Raw genomic sequence first — 21,623 nt, forward strand, 5'->3', positions numbered from 1 at the left:
TATGAAGCAGCGCACATCAAAACTGATAGTTACAGAAAAAGGGGAGCAATGGTTGAGAGGGGAGTGAGGCAGGGTTGTCGTCTATCCCTGATGTTATAATCTGTACACTGAGCAAGCAGTAAAAGAAACGACATAAAAATTTGGTGAGGGAATTAAATTTCAGGGAGAAGAAACTTTGAAGCTTGCTAGTGACACCATAATTCTGTCAGAGACAGCAAAGGGCTTGAAAGAGCAGCTGAACAGGATATCAGATGAACACCACCAAATGCAAAACAAGGGTAATGGAATGCAATCCAATTAAATCAGATGATGCTGAGGGAATTAGTTTTGGAAACAATAAACCAAAATTAGTAGATCTGTTTCATTATTTGGGAAGTAAAATAACTGAGGATGGCTGAGGCAGAGAGAGGATACCAAATGTAGACTGGCAATCTGAATCAGATAATTTTAACACTGAATACAGATTTAAGTGTTAGGAAGTCGTTTTTAGCAGTATTTGTTTGGAGTGTAGCCTTGTATGGAAGTGAAATATGGATCATGAACAGTTCGGTCAAGAAGAAAATAGAAAATTTTGCAATTTGGTGCTACAGAAGAATGCTGTTAATTAGATAGATAGATTTTGAAACTAATGAGGAGGTATTGAATAAAACTGGAAAGAAAAGAAATTTTTGGCACAACTTGACTAAAAGAAGGGATTTGTTGATAGGACACATCCTGAGAGATCAAGGGATCACTAATTTAGTACTGAAGGGACTTGGGTGGGGTGGGGGGTGGTGAGATTGAAGAGGGAGATCAAGAGATGAATACAGTAAGCAAGTTCAAAAGGATGTAGGTAGCAGTAGTTATTCAGAGATGAACAGGCTTTCACAGGATAGAGGAACATGGAGAGCTGCATCAAACCAGTCTTCAGACTCAGGATGACAACAACAACAACAACAACAACAACAACAACAACAACAACTACAAAATTTAATGCTTGAGAGGTAGCAAAGCTAATTTTGAAAATAGGCTGAAAAAGATATTCCTGGATTACTACTATTACATAGAATACATTTTATTTATAAACTTTGAGTTCATTAAATGCAAAAGTGTTATGTATTTACTTGTATTATTAAAACAAATATTGAACAATGGAAAATCCAGGATAGAATGTAACAATATTATGAGAAGGAAAGTTGCTACTCACCATATAGTGGAGATGCTGAGTCACAGATAGGCACAGATTTGCTGTGTGTACCTACGACTCAGCATCTTCATCTTCACTATATGGTGAGCAGCAACTTTCCTTCTCATAATATTGTAAACTAAGTATTGTTTTGATTTAAGTGAACTCATTTGTAAATGATCAACATGTGGTCATATTTAAATAGCAATTAAGTTAACATTCTATACAATTTTCAAAATTATTCATCAGGAAACCTTATTTCTAGTAAATACACTTATTCTCAGTCTGTCAATTACTCATTCATTATCTCAAGATTTCATTCTGTGGACTGTCTCATTACAGTTAATTAAAAATTGTCATGAATGACCCATGGAACATTTAACTTACTAGAAGTGCACTAGTCACTATAATGATAATCTTAGATAATTTTTTTGTATCATATACTGCTCCTCCACATATGTCTACAAGACATGTCTCTTAAAGGTTTCGTGTATGAAGTAAAAATTTCACAGAGGGCAGTACACATGCTTTGATGCTGAGGCATTATCATACATGCTTAGTTTTTAAAAGTTTCCTGTAACTGCCAAAAAAACTGTCAATATTTCACCTCTTAAGATATGTAGTGTCCCTTAGCTGTGCTGCCATGACTGTATATTGCACTATGCCAATCACCAATGGGTTCCTTTTTGGGATGTGTGCCAATGTCTGTGGCACTCTTTGGCCTACATTTATCTGCCATTTACAATTCACAAAATTCCAAAACAAACATCTCCTGTCAGGCAGTCGGCATAAGCAAATACACCTTCTTCTCGAATTAAATAAAACTTCCAAGGATTTACAACAAATGTTTTCTACCTCTACTTTATGCAAACTATTACACTCTTTTTGACAGTGTTAATATAAATACAATAGTGCACCAGCCAACAGCACTTTGCTACAATTTTTTGTCGTTGGCAGAAATAGTACACTTATGGAACCAACACCACTATAGTCAAAAGTGCAATAAAAATACGATGTGGCACTTCAGTGCTTACCTTATAACTTACCTGTTGACAAGAAGAAGACTTGTGTTTTTTGCTATTTCTTGCAATGGAGGCAAGTCAGAACCAAAGAAACGACTTGCCACTTTCTGTGATGGTATGTCAACTAGCAGTTTACGAATTATTTGATGCAACAAATAAAGACCAGTATTGTATGTTCTTTCCCAGAATGACATTTTGCTACCAAGGGGAGCAAAAAGATTTGGTATGTAAGCTGGATTGTCTGGATTACCCATCCTTCCATTAGACCACGGCATAAGAGCACATGAACTCAGTGCAATGAATGGAGCCTTGAACCTGAAAAATAAATATTTTCCTGAGTATACATATATGACATGTTTATGATTTTCTTTGTTTCTTGGTTTCATTATTTTCTAAGAAAGTAAAGACTTATTTTATGAAATTCTCATATAACTTTTGGATTTGGTTTCAGATGGTCATAAATGCAAAGAGAAAAAAATTAACAAATTGCGTATATGAAGTACTTGTAAAGCTTATCACACAGCATTTATTCAGATGGATAAGGTCCTGTAATAGCACTGTCATGAGCTTGAAGGTAGTAACTTTTGTAATGAAGACTGCATCTGAATCATAAAATTTGATGTGAAAGAAACTAATGCACATGCTTAACATGGATTAGATAAATATAGACTGCAACCACGTTCAAATAAATAGGGGTTGGTTCATTACTACAGGCAAAAAGGAGGATAATGCAGCAAGTTTTCAATATGGTGTAAGGGTAAGCTTTCAGACATTACATGAAGCTGTGAAATTGGTAACACACTGAACTAACATTAAGCTGAAATTAAAATTAAGTTCTCCATTAACAAACAAAACTTATCTACATTGAGGAATATTCTTATTTATAATGCAGTGCAATGGAAACTGTATGCCATTGGTAGTGTTTTGCTTATCAAAGTAGCAAGATAGTAATATTATCATGGGACAGATGAGGACAAAGTCATTGGTCTCTTTAGGCAGAAAAGACATCCTACACACTCTCAGTTTTCCTACTTGGCCTCCTTAGTAGTGTCTTTGATACTACCTGAACTTGATTACTTCCTGTGAGTCTCATTTTGTCCAGCAATCAATATAACTAAATTTCTTTTCATAAATTTAAAGGATGGAAGGAAGCTGCGGCTTCTTTAAGTGATTAGGAAAACCACAGATAATCTACACCAGGACAGCTACACTGAGAGTCCAACTTCACTATTCCAGTCACTGGCTGCTGAGGTCAGACTGTGAATAGCAGCACGTGATTGGAGAAGCAATCTAGGTGGTAGGGATAAGGGTGAGCCTAGGGCAGGGAATGCAAAGGGACAGCAGGGTAGGGATGGGGGATGGTAAAGTCCTGCTTGTGGGACCATAGAGGGTTGAAGTGGAGACAGGCTGCTAATGGTCAGGAGGCTACTCACAGGGCAGGGGATGGGGGGGGGGGGGAGCAGTGAAAAAGGGGAGAAGTCACCATGACCCACTATATCCTCAAGCCAAATAACTTCTCCTTTGAGGGCACTACCTACTAATAAGTCTAGGGTATAGCATTAGGCACCCACATGACACCATCCTATGCCAACCTAATCATGGGCCACCTAGAGGAATCCTTTCTAACTACATAGAATCCCAAACCCTTCACATGTTTTAGATTCACTAATGACATCTTTGTGGTCAGATTGAAGATGAGGACACCCTGTCCACATTCCTCCAGAACCTCAATACCTTCTGCCCATTCACTTCGCCTGGTCCTCCTCAGCCCTATAAGCCACCTTTCCTGCTGTTCATCTGCATCTCAAAGATGGCTACATCAATACCTCTGTCCACAAAAGCCCTACCAACCACAGCAATACCTCCACTTCGACAGCTGCCACCCATTCCACACCAAGATGTCTCTTACATACAGCTTAGCCATCTGTGACCAATGCATCTTTAGTGACAAGCAGTCCCTCTTGAAATATATCAAGGGTTTCACTGAGGCATTCACAGATTGTATTTATCCTCCCAAACTTGTACAGAAACAGATCTCCTGTGCCTAATTCTCCAGTCACCCCCCCCCCCCCCCCCCGCACTTTCCCACCTCTCAAAGTCCCACAATACAGCCATAGAGGAGCATTCCCCTTGTGAATCAATACCATCCAAAACTGAAGCAACCAAATCACATTATCTGGCATGGTTTTGACTACCTTCTGTCATGCCCTAAATGAGGACTGTCCTACTCACTATCCTTCCCACTCCTCCCAAGATGGTATTCTGCTGCCCACCAAACCTAATGAACCTAAACAATATCTCTATCAAATCCTACACAACCCCTGTTCCCAACCCCTTGCCTCATGGCTCATATCCCTGCAATAGCTCTAGATGCAAGACCTGTTCCATACATCATCCACCACACCTACACCAGTCCAGTCACAAGCCTCAACTATCCTGTCAAAGGCAGGGCTACCTGTGAAACCAGTTGTGGGATCTATAAGTTAAGCTGCAACCACTGTGCCAAATTCTATGTAGGCATAACAGCCAACAAGCTGTCTGTCCACATGAATGGCCACTGACAAACTGTGGCCAAGAAACAGCTGGAGCACCCAGGTTCTGAAAACACTGCCCAGCATAATGTTCTTCATTTTAAAATTAAAAGGAAGGTCAGCATTGGCTGTAATATTGATGTTTTATTGATAGCAGAATCGATTTTTGATCACATAGTGATCATCTTCAGTGCTGTATCAAAACTAGGAAGCGATCACAATGAATTTTAACGACTGCTTCATTGCCTGTGCTGTCTGAACCTTTTCTTCCAATATCAGCTTTTTTCAACACACAGGTGGAAACTCTCCCTGCAATATATCCTATGTTCCTGTAACCCCCCTGGCCTCAACCTTCATTAGTTATTGTCCTACACCCACTTATCCCCCTTCCTTTTCCCACTGCAGCACTACACAGCCTTCTATTCCATCAATGGAACCACAGTCCCAAAGTCTTTTTACTTCTCTCCTTTTCCACTGCCTGCCTTCCCCCCCCCCCCCCCCCTCCTACATCTAACTGCCCAGCTGCACCTAGCTGTCCTACCCTCTCTCCACCCCAACCCTCTATGGTCCCATAAGCAGCACTTTACCCAGTCCCCCACACCTACGCTTCTATCTCTCCCTCTTCCTGTCTGCCCCAACCTCCACAGCCGCCCTCCCCCCCCCCCCCCCCAACTGCTTCTCCCAAGTAAAAAGACCTGAACTAGGTGGCCGAACAGCTCCATAAGGGTTTGTACACACATTTCATTTTCTCAGATTATATATCTTGAAGGACAATATTATAATGCAAAAAGATTATTCAGTAAGTTCGCAAGTCTCAGTGTCTTAAAAATTAGGAAAGAAATGATCTTAAAAAGGATATGCTAATCCAAAAGTAACAGTTTTAGAAATGTTGGAGGATGCTTGATGTCTACATTGCATACGTCTCCAGGACAATAAAGATATCTACTGAATATTGTCTACAGAACCCACTATGAGGTTGGCTTATAAGCTTCTCAATTCTACAGTCAGTTCAAGCACTAAGTCTCCATCAACTCTATGTTCTTTGCTATAATGTAATGTGACAGCTAATTCATGATGACACAACTAAGTTATTTCTTGACTTTCAGTGTATCAAGTGAAATTTGTGACAGGATTTAGTATGGTTTCAGGATATTTTTGTAGGGCAGATATACTATATTATCTTGAATGAAGAGTAAGAGACACTTTTAGAAATAACTTAGGTCTTCAGAAGGAACAAAATCAATAAATTCCCAAATTTGATTAAAAGGATTAGATATTTCTTTCAGTTACTTTACTGTGTTTCCCAAAACAGAGTATTGGATTTATTTGTGATATGAGTGCATAAAGCATCATTCAGACACATTCAGAACAGTGTGGAAAGGGAAAAATCTCACTTTTCATTTTTTTCTCCCTGCTCATCATATGTCCTCAGTGGAAATGGAAAGCTAGATATTTATATCCACATATATACTCTGCAAACAACTGTGCAGTGGATGGCACATACCAGAGTTCATACCCATTCCATTTGTGTATGGAGTGTGGAAATAATGACTGTGTAACCTCCTCAGCCCATGCATCCCCTGTAGGGGACATAGACCACACACTTGAAAAAAAAAAAAAAAAAAAAAAAAAACTAGTGACAAGGTTCAAGGGTTGGTCACAGTGATAGGTGTTTCTATGCATAAACAAAAGGTGGCAGTACATGTTTGAACTGAAGCAAGTAACACCAGCTTGCTTGTCATTTGCTTTAAGGCAGTATCAAAATGGCTGACCAAAGAGGAAGGCATTTTTTATGCTCAAGCATGCAAGTAGTTTTTATCAGCCATATTTCAGTAATTACGATGGTTCTTTCAACGCAGTTATGTTGTTATATGTTTAAACTAAAGCATTACAGTTAAAAAAACACACTAAAAATAATTTTTGATACATGTATCATGTTGCAAATTTTGAATGTCCCCTGTATGGGACAATGGGTCTCAGCACTATAAAAACTTATGTTTATTTTTCTTGCATTAAAAATGTATTAGTCAAGATTTCTTACACTTTAATTCTACACTCCTGGAAATGGAAAAAAGAACACATTGACACCGGTGTGTCAGACCCACCATACTTGCTCCGGACACTGCGAGAGGGCTGTACGAGCAATGATCACACGCACGGCACAGCAGACACACCAGGAACATCGGTGTTGGCCGTCGAATGGCGCTAGCTGCGCAGCATTTGTGCACCGCCGCCGTCAGTGTCAGCCAGTTTGCCGTGGCATACGGACCTCCATCGCAGTCTTTAACACTGGTAGCATGCCGCAGCAGCGTGGACGTGAACCGTATGTGCCGTTGACGGACTTTGAGCGAGGGCGTATAGTGGGCATGCAGGAGGCCGGGTGGACGTACCGCCGAATTGCTCAACACGTGGGGCGTGAGGTCTCCACAGTACATCGATGTTGTCGCCAGTGGTCGGCGGAACGTGCACGTGCCCGTCGACCTGGGACCGGACCGCAGCGACGCACGGATGCACGCCAAGACCGTAGGATCCTACGCAGTGCCGTAGGGGACCGCACCGCCACTTCCCAGCAAATTAGGGACACTGTTGCTCCTGGGGTATCGGCGAGGACCATTCGCAACCGTCTCCATGAAGCTGGGCTACGGTCCCGCACACCGTTAGGCCGTCTTCCGCTCACGCCCCAACATCGTGCAGCCCGCCTCCAGTGGTGTCGCGACAGGCGTGAATGGAGGGACGAAATGAGAGTCGCTTCTGCCTTGGTGCCAATGATGGTCGTATGCATGTTTGGCACCGTGCAGGTGAGCGCCACAATCAGGACTGCATACGACCGAGGCACACAGGGCCAACACCCGGCATCATGGTGTGGGGAGTGATCTCCTACAGTGGCCGTACACCACTGGTGATCATCGAGGGGACACTGAATAGTGCACGGTACATCCAAACCGTCATCGAACCCATCGTTCTACCATTCCTAGACCGGCAAGGGAACTTGCTGTTCCAACAGGACAATGCACGTCCGCATGTATCCTGTGCCACCCAACATGCTCTAGAAGGTGTAAGTCAACTACCCTGGCCAGCAAGATCTCCGGATCTGTCCCCCATTGAGCATGTTTGGGACTGGATGAAGCGTCGTCTCACGCGGTCTGCACGTCCAGCACGAACGCTGGTCCAACTGAGGCGCCAGGTGGAAATGGCATGGCAAGCCGTTCCACAGGACTACATCCAGCATCTCTACGATTGTCTCCATGGGAGAATAGCAGCCTGCATTGCTGCGAAAGGTGGATATACACTGTACTAGTGCCGACATTGTGCATGCTCTGTTGCCTGTGTCTATGTGCCTGTGGTTCTGTCAGCGTGATCATGTGTCAATAAAGTTTCCCCTTCCTGGGACAATGAATTCACGGTGTTCTTATTTCAATTTCCAGGAGTGTATTTCTTAACAGATTTTTATCATAAAATGTTCAACGACCATAAAATACATGTTTAATATACACAAATTGTAAGCAAATTTTTAAATTTCTGTATATTTTCTGTTCTCTTTGCCTTTCAAATTTGAAAGAATTTGTGAATTTTATTAAAAAAGATTTAAATGGAGATGATGATAACATAGTACTCTTTGATGATGATGATGATGATGATGATGATGATGATGATGATGATGATGACACACATGCAGATTTTGAGATCACTAACGCTGTTCTGAGCAACAAAAATGTCAATAGCAGTGAAGAAGAGGGAGAGGAAGAGTATGATAATTCCATTTCTTCTAACCATTCTTTGAATACAACAACATTCTGGAAGAAAACTTCAACCTTTCCTCCTCTCCCACCAGCACCTGAATATTATCAGCCTGTGGTAAGTGATGTGCATTTGAGCCCTCAAAAATATGTGAGTAAATATCTCTCTGAAGATGCCTTTGTTAACAAAAGGAATTTAAGAGAAACTGTAAAACCTACAAATGTTTGCTTTTAGAAATGAAAAAGATTTTTCCTCTAACAGCAATGATGTCATACCTTAAATAGCCCAAGATTAGGGTGTATTGGACCAATGAAACTAGAATAAGTGCTATAACAGAAAATATAAAGTCTGACAGATATTTCATGATATGGAAACTCCTGAAACTTATTGCTGATGACAATTTTTGGAAAATGCAATTCATTTATCAATACAATTTGAGGTGAAGTAGATTAATTCCAAGACATCCAAAAGTTGCTTTGGATGAGCAGATGATCCTTTTATGGGGCCATGTACCAGCTTGGCAAATTATCAAAACAAAGAAAATCTTCTGTGGTGTAAAGGATTTTTCTTAGCTGTCCTTCATTGACTATCACTTTGTTTCTTTTTTTATAAAGGGAAAGGTGATGTGATTGTAAGTGATGATGATATTAAAAATTGGATGTGGGTGAAAAAGCAGTTTTGAAACTTGCAGTAACTCCTCCTTGAGGGATAATAATAGATATGGACAGACACTTTACCTCTGAAATACGTTTGGACGTGCTGCATAGTGAAACTGAGTGTCAGGGTCCAGGAACAATGCAAAGGAGTACAATTCCTCACTGTCCAAGATTATGCATGACAAAGAGGTGCAGAAAAGGAATGGTTTTTAATAGGTCAGTCAGAAATGATGGACGAATATCAATTGTGAAATGGTTTGATAATCACCATGTGGTGCCGATATCTAGTACAGGAGTCTACCCTGCTGGCAAGAGCTGGTGTTGAAAAGGAAAGAAGTACATAGAAATGAGCTGTAATCACATCAAAAAAGCACACAACACAAATATGAGTGGTGCTGACTTCTTGGCTAGGCTGATTAGTCTGTATACAAGTACAGCAAGAACAAGAAAATGGGCTTTAAGTGCAATTATGCATTTCATCGGTTTTGCAGTGTGTGCTCCACTGATACCAGGGGTCACAAAAAGCCCCCAAGAAAGACATTTTAGACTGTTTAAAATTTGGGTAAAAATATGAAAAATCTCTCTGCCATACTGTGCAAAATGATTTGTCGTCTGAGATTGATCGAGTTGTGAACATTGAGCACCAATGCACACCAGACATAAGGCCATAGTTCTTTAGCCACTAGATGTTTTATGAAAAAAGAATGCATTACATCTTCCAGAATTCTATGAAGCTGTCACCAAAAAACACTGTCATTTTCCGGGATGCTCAGCTAACAAAGCATGAATATGTTGTCATACAGGGAAAGTTTTCTTGTGTTTGCAAGGCACACACATCTGTTTAAAACTGTATCATGAGTTGTGACTGTGGCTGTTACATTTACTTCAGTCCAGAATTATACACTGAAGACTTTGATTTAAATAATGCTATTTTTGTAACACCTCAAAAATGTTTATGACTAAATATTTAATTCTAGGCACAAGTTTAGGAAGGAAATTACATTCAAAATCCCAAGGAACTGTTTATTTACTGTGTAACTCTTTATTTACTGTAACACAAATAAATAAAAGAAAATTAACAAAAAATGTATTGTTAAATATCATTTCCCATATTAAGTAATGTGGAGTTCTGATATCCCACAGAGGAGACATGAGCTTTATAAAAAGTAAAGAGGAATGATTCTTAAAATTACTTTTTGGGAATGTTATGAATCATAAAATAAAACAAATGCAAACAGAATGAAAAAAACATCCCAGGACTGAGGAGGGTAAATGCTGCTGAGTGCATAATAATTAGTCCAATCTTTTATTAATAGTACCAACAGCCTTGCCACAGTGGTAACAATGGTTCCCAAAGTAAAGTGCTGTTGGGCTTGGCTAGCACTGAGATAGGTGATCATCCAGGCCTGCTGAGTGCTATTGGCAAGCAGGGTGCACTCAACCCTTGTGAGGCCCATTGAGAAGCTACTTGATTGAGAAGTAGCAGCTCCAGTCACTAAAACTGACAAAGGCCAGACTAATTGTGTGCTGACTACATGCCCCTCCATATGTGCATCCAGTGACACATATCAGCTGAGGATGATATGATGGTTGGTCGTTACCATTGGGCCTTCCGAGGCCTGTTCGGACAGAGTTTAGTTTTTTGTATTAACACTTCTTAGATTCCTCACTTATGTGTGGTTTCTGAAACTTTGCAAGAAGGCTTGTGTGGGACGGTTGTTGCTTATCTTCATATATCTGCCAGTTCAGGCTTTTCCGCAACTTTGTGTCAATCTCCCATAGCACAACCAAATCTGCAACCATTTATACTGCCCCTCAGTATGTCATGTTAGTCCTACGAGTTAGAGGTCCCACACACTTGAGCAATAATCTAGGATGGACTGAATGAAAGTTTTGTATGGGACCTCCTTTGTAGACTTATTGCATTTTCCTGCCGTTGTAAATAAGTAAACCGGCCTTATTACTGATGAGTAAATGTATGTGATCACTCCATTTCACATCCCTACAAATTGTTATGCCCATGTATTTGTATGACTTGACTTATTCATATTGTGGCGCATTGATAGTTAAACCTTAGACACTACACTAGTTTTTGCATTTTGTGATCTGCACAATTTTACATTTCTGAACATTCAACGCAAAATGTTACTACTGGTACCATTTTGAAATCTTATGAAGGGCTGCCTAAATATTTATGCTGTTTCTTAAGACAATACTTTCTTGTTGATAACTGCATTATCTACAAAAATTCTGAAGTTAGTATTAACATTGTTCTGCCAGGTCGTTAAGATACAATAAAGCAGCAAGCATCCCAACGTATATCCCTTTAACACATGAGGAGCTGAAACTACTTCTACAACTGTCAATGACTCTCCATCCAGGATATCATACTCTATCCTCCCTACCAAGAAATCTTGAATCCAGTCACAAATTCTGTTTGTTACTATCAAAAGTCAAGAAATAATGCATACTCATGAGTGCCTTGATCCATGTCTATCAGGATGTCATCAGAAAAAAGCACCAGTGGGTTTTGCATGAACAATGTTTTCTACATCTACACTGATTGGTATGTAGAAGATAAATTTTGTTCAAGATATCTAATTACGTTTGTGCTCAGAATATATTGTAAAACACTACAACAGATGGATGCCAATGATAGTGGATGACTGTTTTGTGGATCACTTTTGGTGCCATTCTTGTAGAGTAGTATAACCTGCAATTCCTTCCAACTAGGGATGCATTTGTGTTGAAGGGATCTTTGTGGTATTATGATTAAAGGAGGGGATGATTCAGCCAGAAATTCTGTGTAGAATCTGATAAAGATACCACCAGCCCCTTAAGATTTGTTTAATTCTAGCAAATCATGCTGGAATTCAACACTGATGCTTTTTCTTTCTTATCTTCAGTTTTGGTTAATGTGTGTTTCAGAAGTGTCTGGACACTAACTTTGATGAGGCTGGCAGACTTCACATTCAACCAGAATTGGGTTTTGTGACAGTTATTTCATTAAGATTATGCTACAGCAGTCAATAATAGTTTCAGACATTGCCCTTTAGGCAATCAAACACTTTCCATTCAATATCTCTTTAACTATATTGCTAACCATTGTTTTACACTAATGTGCAGTAGTCACTGTTTCTTTAGAAGTTTATTTGCAGAGACTGTATTCGTGAATGATCCTCCCATCACAAGCTGTTATACATACATGATTGTCCAGTGTTTGGTCAACTATTCTTCTGAACTTGAGCCGCAGATCCTCTACATAATTCTACACAGATCTAGATGTTGAAAGAATACAACTGACATATGGCACTATTGCCTCTTTATTTAGTTTATTGCACGTACTTGGTTCAGTTGCCCATAAGTACTTTGTCAATAGTTTTGCTACAATTGCCTCATTATCATCAATTCCAGTTTCAGTGTGGACACTGAAGGGCATCAAGAATGAGTGAGGGTTGTCAGCGTCACCCTGGCCTTCCAAAAATGGCTTGTGCCACCGAAACACATGCCTTTCTAAAAGAAATTCAATCTCAAATGTCTGCTCAATTGTTGGAAATGTTTCAGCAGCTGGCTTCACAAGTTTCACGTATAATTCGAGTAAAATCATCAGACTAAGGAGACAGCCTGCATTACACTTGTCCGTCCTCTGCCGGAATATTGCTGCGCGGTGTGGGATCCTTGCCAGGTACGATTGACGGAGGACATCGAAAAAGTGCAAAAAAGGGCAGCTCGTTTCGTGTTATCGCGCAGTAGGAGCGAGAGTGTCACTGATGTGATACGGGAGTTGGGGTGGCAGTCACTGAAACAAAGGCGGATTTCTTTGCGGCGAAATCTATTTACGAAATTTCAATCACCAACTTTCTCTCGAATACCAAAATATTTTGTTGACACCCACCTACGTAGGGAGAAATGATCATCATAATAAAATAAGAGAAATTAGAGCTCGAACGGAAAGATTTAGGTGTTCCTTTTTACCACGCGCCATACGAGACTGGAATGATAGAGAAGCAGTATGAAAATGGTTCGATGAACCCTCTGCCAGGCACTTAAGTGTGAATTGCAGAATAACCATGTAGATGTAGAGGAATACTGCATTGTGGTTGAAGCCAGCCTGCCAAACGGAGTTCTACATAGGGAAACATCCTGACTCTCCAGGAACACTGAATAAAAAAGGTTTGGTAGCATTGGAAAGCTAACAGCCATCACCGTCTAGCTTGGGTGGATACGATCCTACTCCAATAAGAGCGTCAGAACAAAACTGGTGATATTACTTTCCAAACAAACCTGTTACATCTGCATCAGATAACAGTATGTGTTGAGCTGAATGGTTGATTTAAGCTGTTTGTCTGATTTATGTGAGGGAAACTGCGCTCTAAATCAACATTTCCATTGGCAGTTTAATGGATATCATGCACAACCATGATGCACAACCAGAAGACGAGCTCTTGTTGGGTTCAACAGCAACTCTCAGATGAGTATGGGGCCAAATGAATGAGTGTTCTCTCTCCAGCACTAGTTGTGGTTTCAGCTGGAGCATGTTCAATTGCTACACTGCTATATAGGGAATGAAAAATGGGTGCATTGTGAGACATTTGAAACGAAAAAAACCATCAATGTCAGGGAGACACACTTTGTCACCCCATCCCTGCTGACTAGTTCAAAACAATGGTGTCTGCAAAGAAAGTTATCCTTACTGCCTTTTGGGACACGCAGACGTATGGCTGGTCGATATCCGCCCCTCACGAGCAATGTGTTAATACTCGAGAAGAGCAGCAGGACTATTGCTGTCGTTTTGGAAGTCCTGCTCACCTTGTCCAAAGATGTGTTGACTGTCTGCTACTGTAATGCACACTGATGCTTATGAGTCAGCCCTTGTCGCCGTACAAGTACCGGCTCCTAATGGCAAGTCATGACGTTGACACTACTAACAACACAAATCCTGCAGCGTACAGTCTGGACATCATTACTATAAAGCACGATACCCACATGATAACAGTTTTCGTCTACACAGGTTCAGGTAGAGAGACTTTAATTATAACTAGCCTGTATTAATCACTGTATCGAAAAAATAAAGGTAAATAATTCCTTTTTGGTTTGTTTGCAGATACAGTACTGTAACGACACCAGAGCAGCCAAACAAAATGATTCATCTGTCTCCATTTCATCCAGTTGGCTGTGCCATTTTGTTTGGCCACTGGCTGTGCCATTTTGTTTTGGCCACTCTAGCTATGTGCTTTGATTCTGTTGTGCAGGGGCTGTAACGTGTACCAGTACTGCAGACATTGCCTCACGAAAACTTAGCTGTGTAACTTTATTTTTTCGATGTGATAATTAATACTTTATGATATGTGCCAAAAAAGCGTAAGACAGGAAACTCGTCCCGATTACCCCTTGCTGCAGGCACCAGAATGGCGATGTCTTGCCGTTAAATATACCTGTGCACGAAGCCGAGGAAGCAGTCCGTGTTGAAGAGCTCCGTGATGAGCAGGTCGAAGTGCAGGTCTGAGCGCAGCAGGCGCTGCGTGGTGTTGTGGCTGAGCACGGCCTCGCAGGTGCTGAGCCCCATGTAGGCCAGAAGCAGCTGCTGCTGCACGGGGTTCTCCGAGGCGCGCGCGCGCAGCGACACACCGCCCGTGGCTGGCGCCAGCATCGGCCCCTCCAGGACGTGGTCCGTGTAGTTGGCTAGCGGCTGCTTCTAAGCAAACAAATATCGCGTCAGTTTGTAATAAGTACGCGACTACTGAAATTTATTTTGTACTCTGTCAATCTGCCAATCTCGTTAAAACTGCTGGTACATGTTGCAAAGACACAAGACTTGTTACACTGCTGGCCATTAAAATTGCTACACCACGAAGATGACGTGCTACCGACGCGAAATTTAACCGGCAGGAAGAAGATGCTGTGATATGCAAATGATTAGCATTTCAGAGCATTCACACAAGGTTGGCGCCGGTGGCGACACCTATAACGTGCTGACATGAGGAAAGTTTCCAACCGATTTCTCATACACAAACTGCAGTTGACCGGCGTTGCCTGGTGAAACGTTGTTGTGATGCCTCGACTAAGGAGGAGAAATGCGTACCATCACGTTTACGGCTTTGATAAAGGTCAGAGTATAGCCTATGGCGATTGCGGATTATCGTATCGCGACATTGCTGATCGCTTTAGTCGACATCCAATGACTGTTAGCAGAATACCGAATCGGTGGGTTCAGGAGGCTAATACGGAACGCCTTGCTGGATCCCAACGGCCTCGTATTACTAGCAGTCGAGATGACAGGCATCTTATCCGCATGGCTGTAACGGATCGCACAGCCACGTCTCGATCCCTGAGTCAACAGATGGGGACGTTTGCAAGACAACAACCATCTGCACGAACAGATGGACGACGTTTGCAGCAGTATGGACTATCAGCTCGGAGGCCATGGCTGCGGTTACCCTTGACGCTGCATCACAGACAGGAGCACCTGCAATGGTGTACTCAACGACGAACCTGGGTGCATAAATGGCAAAACGTCATTTTTCGGGTGAATCCAGGTTCTGTTTACAGCATCATGATGGTCGCATCCGTGTTTGGCGACATCGCGGTGAACGCAATTTGGAAGCGTGTATTCGTCATCGCCATACTGGCGTACCAACCGCCCTGATGGTATGGAATGCCATTGGTTACACGTCTCGGTCACCTCTTGTTCGCATTGACGGCACTTTGGACAGTGGGCGTTACATTTCAGATGTGTTACGACCCGTGGCTCTACCCTTCATTCGATCCCTGCGAAACCCTACATTTCAGCAGGATAATGCACGACCGCATGTTACAGCTCCTGTACGGGTCTTTCTGAATACAGAAAACGTTCGACTGCTGCCCTGGCCAGCACATTCTCCAGATCTATCACCAATTGAAAACGTCTGGTCAATGGTGGCCGAGCAACTGGCTCGTCACAATACGCCAGTCACTAGTGTGGTATCGTGTTGAAGCTGCATGGGCAGCTGTACCTGTACACGCCATCCAAGCTCTGTTTGACTCAATGCCCAGGCGTATCAAGGCCGTTATTACGGCCAGAGGTGGTTGTTGTGGGTACTGATTACTCAGGATCTATGCACCCAAATTGCGTCAAAATGTCATCACATGTCAGTTCTAGTATAATATATTTGTCGAATGAATACCCGTTTATCATCTGCATTTCTTCTTGGTGTACCAATTTTAATGGCCAGTAGTGTATAAAGCTGATTCAGTAAGTAAGGGCGCCTGTGACGTGAACCAGTTTTGGGCGTTTATCTTGATCTTGTCATCATTTGCGAACTGCTGGCTCGTAAGAAATTTTTTGACATGAGAAAACAAATGGAAGTCGGATGGAGCTAGGTCCGGAATGTAAGGAGGGTGATAATTGTTTCTAGCAAAATGAATCAAGCAGCGTCGTCTATAGGCGTATGGTATGCGGTCGTGCATTGACATGTGTCGTAATTTCTTCAGTAAACTATAGCGTCGATTTTTATACGTTGTTGTACCCAGTCCACTAACAAAACTCCTTGACAGTCCCATACGGCCATCTCAGCAGTGAAAAAAAGACCACACGACAGTGTGCTTCGACAATTCAGAAAAGTCATTAAGGTCAAGTTACAGAGGTTAGACCTGTCGTGTGGACCCATGCAGGCGATTTTCGTTTCAGTTATGACGATATGAAGATAAGGACAACACTACAGCCAGTCCCCAAGTGGAGCAAATCTTCGACCCGACCGGGAATCGAAGCTGGGCCCCTTCAGTTAGCAATCAGTCACGCTGACCTCGCAGCTACTGAGGCGGACATCCCTTCCCGTTCATGTCGATGCAGAGTTCTTTAAACGGCAGTAACTGAGACTGAAATCGAGACATCCACTTGTAGCAGTCTCCAACCAACTCAAAGACTTCAACATCAGTGATTACTAGACATCACTTTTGCAAGAGCAGAGTGTCACTAACTTCTACCTTGTGTGAGATCTATCTTTGAAGGTACCAGGATTTTCTCTTCCCAAAAGAACAGGGTGCAAGATCACCAGCATTCACCACATACGACTGTATCTGCAACAATAGCCTGCTGCTTGGCGGCCTACGTGTAGCCTCAGTCCGCAGCTCGTGGTCGTGCGGTAGCGTTCTCGCTTCCCGCGGCAGGGTTCACGGGTTCGATTCCCGGCGGGGTCAGGGATTTTCTCTGCCTCGTGATGACTGGGTGTTGTGTGATGTCCTTAGGTTAGTTAGGTTTAAGTAGTTCTAAGTTCTAGGGGACTGATGACCATAGATGTTAAGTCCCATAGTTCTCAGAGCCATTTGAACCATTTTGAACGTGTAGCCTCGCCCCAGTACATTCCACTTGAATCTCAGAACTACTGAGGCTGACTACCTGCTCGTAGACCAGCGTTTGTGGCCGCTACATGACGCTGCTGGCTGATGGTGGTGTGGTAGAGCCGTACTTTTGACCGGTGACAGGCCAGGAGAATGCGCCGGTCAAATGCAGAATGATTTTATCGGCTGAGCCGAGAGCGTTTATACTCCATCTGTCAATGTTGTTGCAGGAGGCAGGCTCACGATATGCTACTTAGTAATTTATCATACGATATGTTTAATTCCAACGTAAGTTTCATTACATGCATATTTTTTTAACCTTTCTCAAAAGACCCTGAAGAGGATAGTTTGCAACGGTGGCCGAAAAATCAGAGAATTTTACATTTTGACAATGTAGTCAACATACCTTGAAGAATTTTACTGACATTACCCAACATGATTTTGTTATGCTGGTACTGCGAACGGCTGAAAACAAGGGGAACCACAGCAGGTAGCTTTTCCCCCAGTGCATGCAACTATACTGTAAAGTTAAATGACGATGGCATCCTTTTGGGTAAAGTATACTGGTGGTAAAATAATCTGCCATTCGGATCTTTGGGTGGGAAATATTGAGGAGGGTGTCATCAGGAAAAACAAAATTGGCATTCTAAAAGTTGGAGTGTGGAATGTTAGATCACTTAATTGGATTGGATGACTAGAGAATTTGAGAAATGGGGGTGGATAAGTTGAAGTTAGGTATAGATACTGGATGGTCAGTCCGTGAGCCATAGGACTGCATATGCACCAGGCGAAATTGGAACGACAGTATTCTACGGCCCTCCACAGAGGCCGCACAGCATGAGGCTATGTTGCTCGTCACTTGTCACTTACAGTCAATTATGTGAAGAGGTGATATCACTCCATGTCGGCCGCTTCGTGTGTTGGACCGAAGAGGAACCTCTTAGACAGTGTTTACAATGGGACAAAGATCGTATTGTGGAAATGGGACTTAGTCTGTTACAGGACTCAGATGGACTTGGATTGTACACCGGAATGGAAGGTGAGTATTTGTGTTGTTCTCACAAAGTATACCTTAGGAACATTGTGCTGTTATTATTTCGGTGATTATGTTTTTAGAAGGCAGCCTAATGTGAAGCTGGGAGCAGCGCCCCAGTGACACTGTCATCAGTGCCACCTTGATGAAACAGACACATCAGAATGGGGATTTCAGTGGAAATTAAAGAACTGCGGAGGCAGGAAGAAAATAACTTCTGTTCAAGTGAGTGCAGGGTTTGAAATACGAAGTCAAATAGGAGTAATCCAGCAATAGTTTTAATGGTGTATAATAAAATACGAATAGTGGTAATGCATTATCGTAGCGAAGGGAGACATGAAACCAACACCCGCCACAGAAGTACAACTAGCTCCGCGAATGAGAGGACTGAAACACACATGATGAAATAGATAAAAGGACTAAATATAAAAATGCAGTAAATGAAGCTGCTAATAATAATATTATTATTGTAACACTTAAGGACCCACTAATCTTGTGAGGTGGCTACGATGTTTGTATAATATATAAAGATCAAGAATAAAGATTTTTTTTTAAATGAAGCATGCAAAAATGAATACAGACAAAAAAAAAGGATGGACAGGAAGTGCAAAACAGCAAGGTAAGAATGGCAAGACAGAAATGCAAACGTGCACAAGCATGCACAACTAGAGGAAAGATAGATGTCGCCTGTAGGAAAATTAGACACCTTTGAAGAAATGGGGAGCAGCTGTATGAATATCAAGAGCTCAGTTGGCAAGTCAGTAATAAAAAAAGTACGGCTAGCTGAAAGGTGGAAGCAATAGCAGGTAATATTGTTGGAAAGGAAGAAGAAGTAGATGAAAATGAGTTTGGAGATTTGATGCTTTGAGAAGAGCTTGACAGATCTAAATCGGAACAAGGCCCATGAAGTGAACGGTTGCCAAACCCTACCTTGGTCAGCAAGGTCGCCGTATCCCTCCCCAACTGAGAATGTTTGGAGCATTATGGGCAGGCCCCTCCAACCAGCTCGGGACTTTGACGATCTAACTCAACAACTGGACAGAATTTGCTGCAATATCTCTCAGGATGACGTCGAACACCTTTCAATCAATGCCAAGCCGAATAACTGCTTTCATAAGGGCCAGAGGTGAACCTATGCATTACTGACTTGCTCAATTTGAGAAGCTCTTTCTGTTCAGTAAATCATTCTATTTTTGTGAAGCTGAACCATTTGTTTGTTTATTCATGTTTATCACATCTACCGATATCTGTCTCATTTTCATAATATTTTATTGCTATGGCGTCCTTTTTTTTTACATACATAGCTTTTGTTTTGGAGACCCTATTTAGTTTATACAGCCAAAGGCCTTGCCGTAGTGGTAAGACCGGTTCCCATTAGATCACCGAAGTTAAGCGCTGTTGGGCTCGGATGGCACTTGGATGGGTCACCGTCTGGGTCTGCCGAGTGCTGTTGGCAAGTGGGGTGCACTCTGCCCTCTTGAGGCGAATTGAGGAGTTACTTCATTGAGAAGTGCCACTACTGGTCACGAAAACTGGGAACAGCCGGGAGAGTGGTGTGCTGACCACATGCCCCTCAACCGGTGATGCCTAACAGCTGAGGGGGGTTGGGGTTGGGTTGTTTAGGGGAAGAGACCAAACTGCGAGGTCATCGGTCTCATAGGATTAGGGAAGGACAGGGAAGGAATACGGCCGTGCCCTTTCAAAGGAACCATCCCGGCATTTGCCTGGAGTGATTTAGGGAAATCACGGAAAACCTAGATCAGGATGGCCGGACGCGGGATTGAACCGTCGTCCTCCCGAATGCGAGTCCAGTGTGCGAACCACTGCGCCACCTCGCTCGGTAACAGCTGAGGATGACAGGGCAGTGGGTCGGTGGCGTTAGGCCAATCAAGGCGTTCGTTTTGGTTTAGTTTCGACTAAACATTATTTTAGTGTTACTGCAAATATAATCCTCAGTCTTACTTTAAAACGTGCTGTTCTGAGTTATCCGATTTTACAATATAGGTCGGAGTTTATCTCTGCGTTCGGTACACAGTTTTAATCTGATACATGGCAGACTGCATTGGAGAGTGAGATTAATTCTGGAAATAATCCCCTAGGCTGTGGGTAAGCGATTCCTCTACGATTTTCTTTCTTCCAGGACTGTTAGAACTACAAGGTACACAGGAGACCAACTGCGAAATTTGGAAAGTGTATGGTAGTTACTAATTACTCATTCCTTTCGTTACTGATTATAGTTATATACACAGGGGTTACACTTAAAGTGCAGCTACTCACGGAGGTCCAATGTGGGCTGTAATTATCGTATGGAAGCGAAACTTGATAGATATGCCAATGCGTTGATAGGAACCGATTCACGCTGGGAAAAAAAAAACTAGTTCCACTTTTAGGCAACAGTTACAAATTTGCCGTTGTGAACGCAAGAAAGACGGATGTAAATGTTTCCATATGTAACTGATTACGAACGGGAGGCTGGCAGAAACTGTCAAACAAATGAGAAAAGCATAATACTGATTTTATTATTAACCACTGCTTACACAATTTCATCCAAAACAGCACTGGAGACGTCGACGAGTTGCTGCATCTATAAAAGGTCGTGGTCACATGTTGCTCGTAGTAGTTCCGTGGAATCTGAGCAACGTGCTCCTGTATAAATGGCGTTCATATCAGATACAGACCGAACGTGGGTCTGGTAAAAGCGTTCATTTAGATATACCCAGTGTCAAAAGTCACAACGATTCAGATCAGGTGATCTTGCATGCCATGCATCTGGAAAATCTCTGAGGTAACACGTTTATGCCGGCCGAAGTGGCCGTGCGGTTCTAGGCGCTGCAGTCTGGAACCGCGAGACCGCTACGGTCGCAGGTTCGAATCCTGCCTCGGGCATGGATGTGTGTGATGTCCTTAGGTTAGTTAGGTTTAACTAGTTCTCAGTTCTAGGGGACTAATGACCTCAGAAGTTGAGTCCCATAGTGCTCAGAGCCATTTGAACCATTTTTAACACGTTTATGGATGGTTGCAGTAAGCAGCACTGAGTGAACCACATGAGATGTTGGCCCATCTTGCATGAAAACAGTGGTTTCCACACAGTTGCGCTCTCCCAAAACAGGTACCACATGCTGTACCAAGGAAATCTCGATAACGTGCAGACATCACACCGCA

The 21,623-nt window shown here is 42.3% G+C and overlaps 1 protein-coding gene and 1 pseudogene across 3 annotated transcripts in view; one reads left to right on the top strand and one right to left on the bottom strand.

Moving 5' to 3' along the window:
• Window positions 1-21,623, bottom strand: part of LOC126188238 (UDP-glycosyltransferase UGT5-like) — a 328,602-nt gene that overhangs the window by 44,751 nt on the left and 262,228 nt on the right. For 2 of the 3 annotated variants that reach the window (XM_049929797.1, XM_049929796.1), the window contains 2 exons: window positions 14,548-14,807; window positions 2,212-2,502 (listed from right to left, as the gene is read on the bottom strand). In XM_049929797.1, coding sequence (XP_049785754.1) covers window positions 2,212-2,502; window positions 14,548-14,807 — 551 coding nt within the window. The remainder of the gene's footprint in view (window positions 1-2,211; window positions 2,503-14,547; window positions 14,808-21,623) is intronic. The other variant, XM_049929798.1, reaches the window with a different exon arrangement.
• LOC126189103 (5S ribosomal RNA) lies at window positions 19,799-19,917 on the top strand (annotated as a pseudogene).

The sequence above is a fragment of the Schistocerca cancellata genome, chromosome 5 (genome assembly GCF_023864275.1).
Source record: "Schistocerca cancellata isolate TAMUIC-IGC-003103 chromosome 5, iqSchCanc2.1, whole genome shotgun sequence".
Taxonomy (NCBI): Eukaryota; Metazoa; Arthropoda; class Insecta; order Orthoptera; family Acrididae; genus Schistocerca; species Schistocerca cancellata.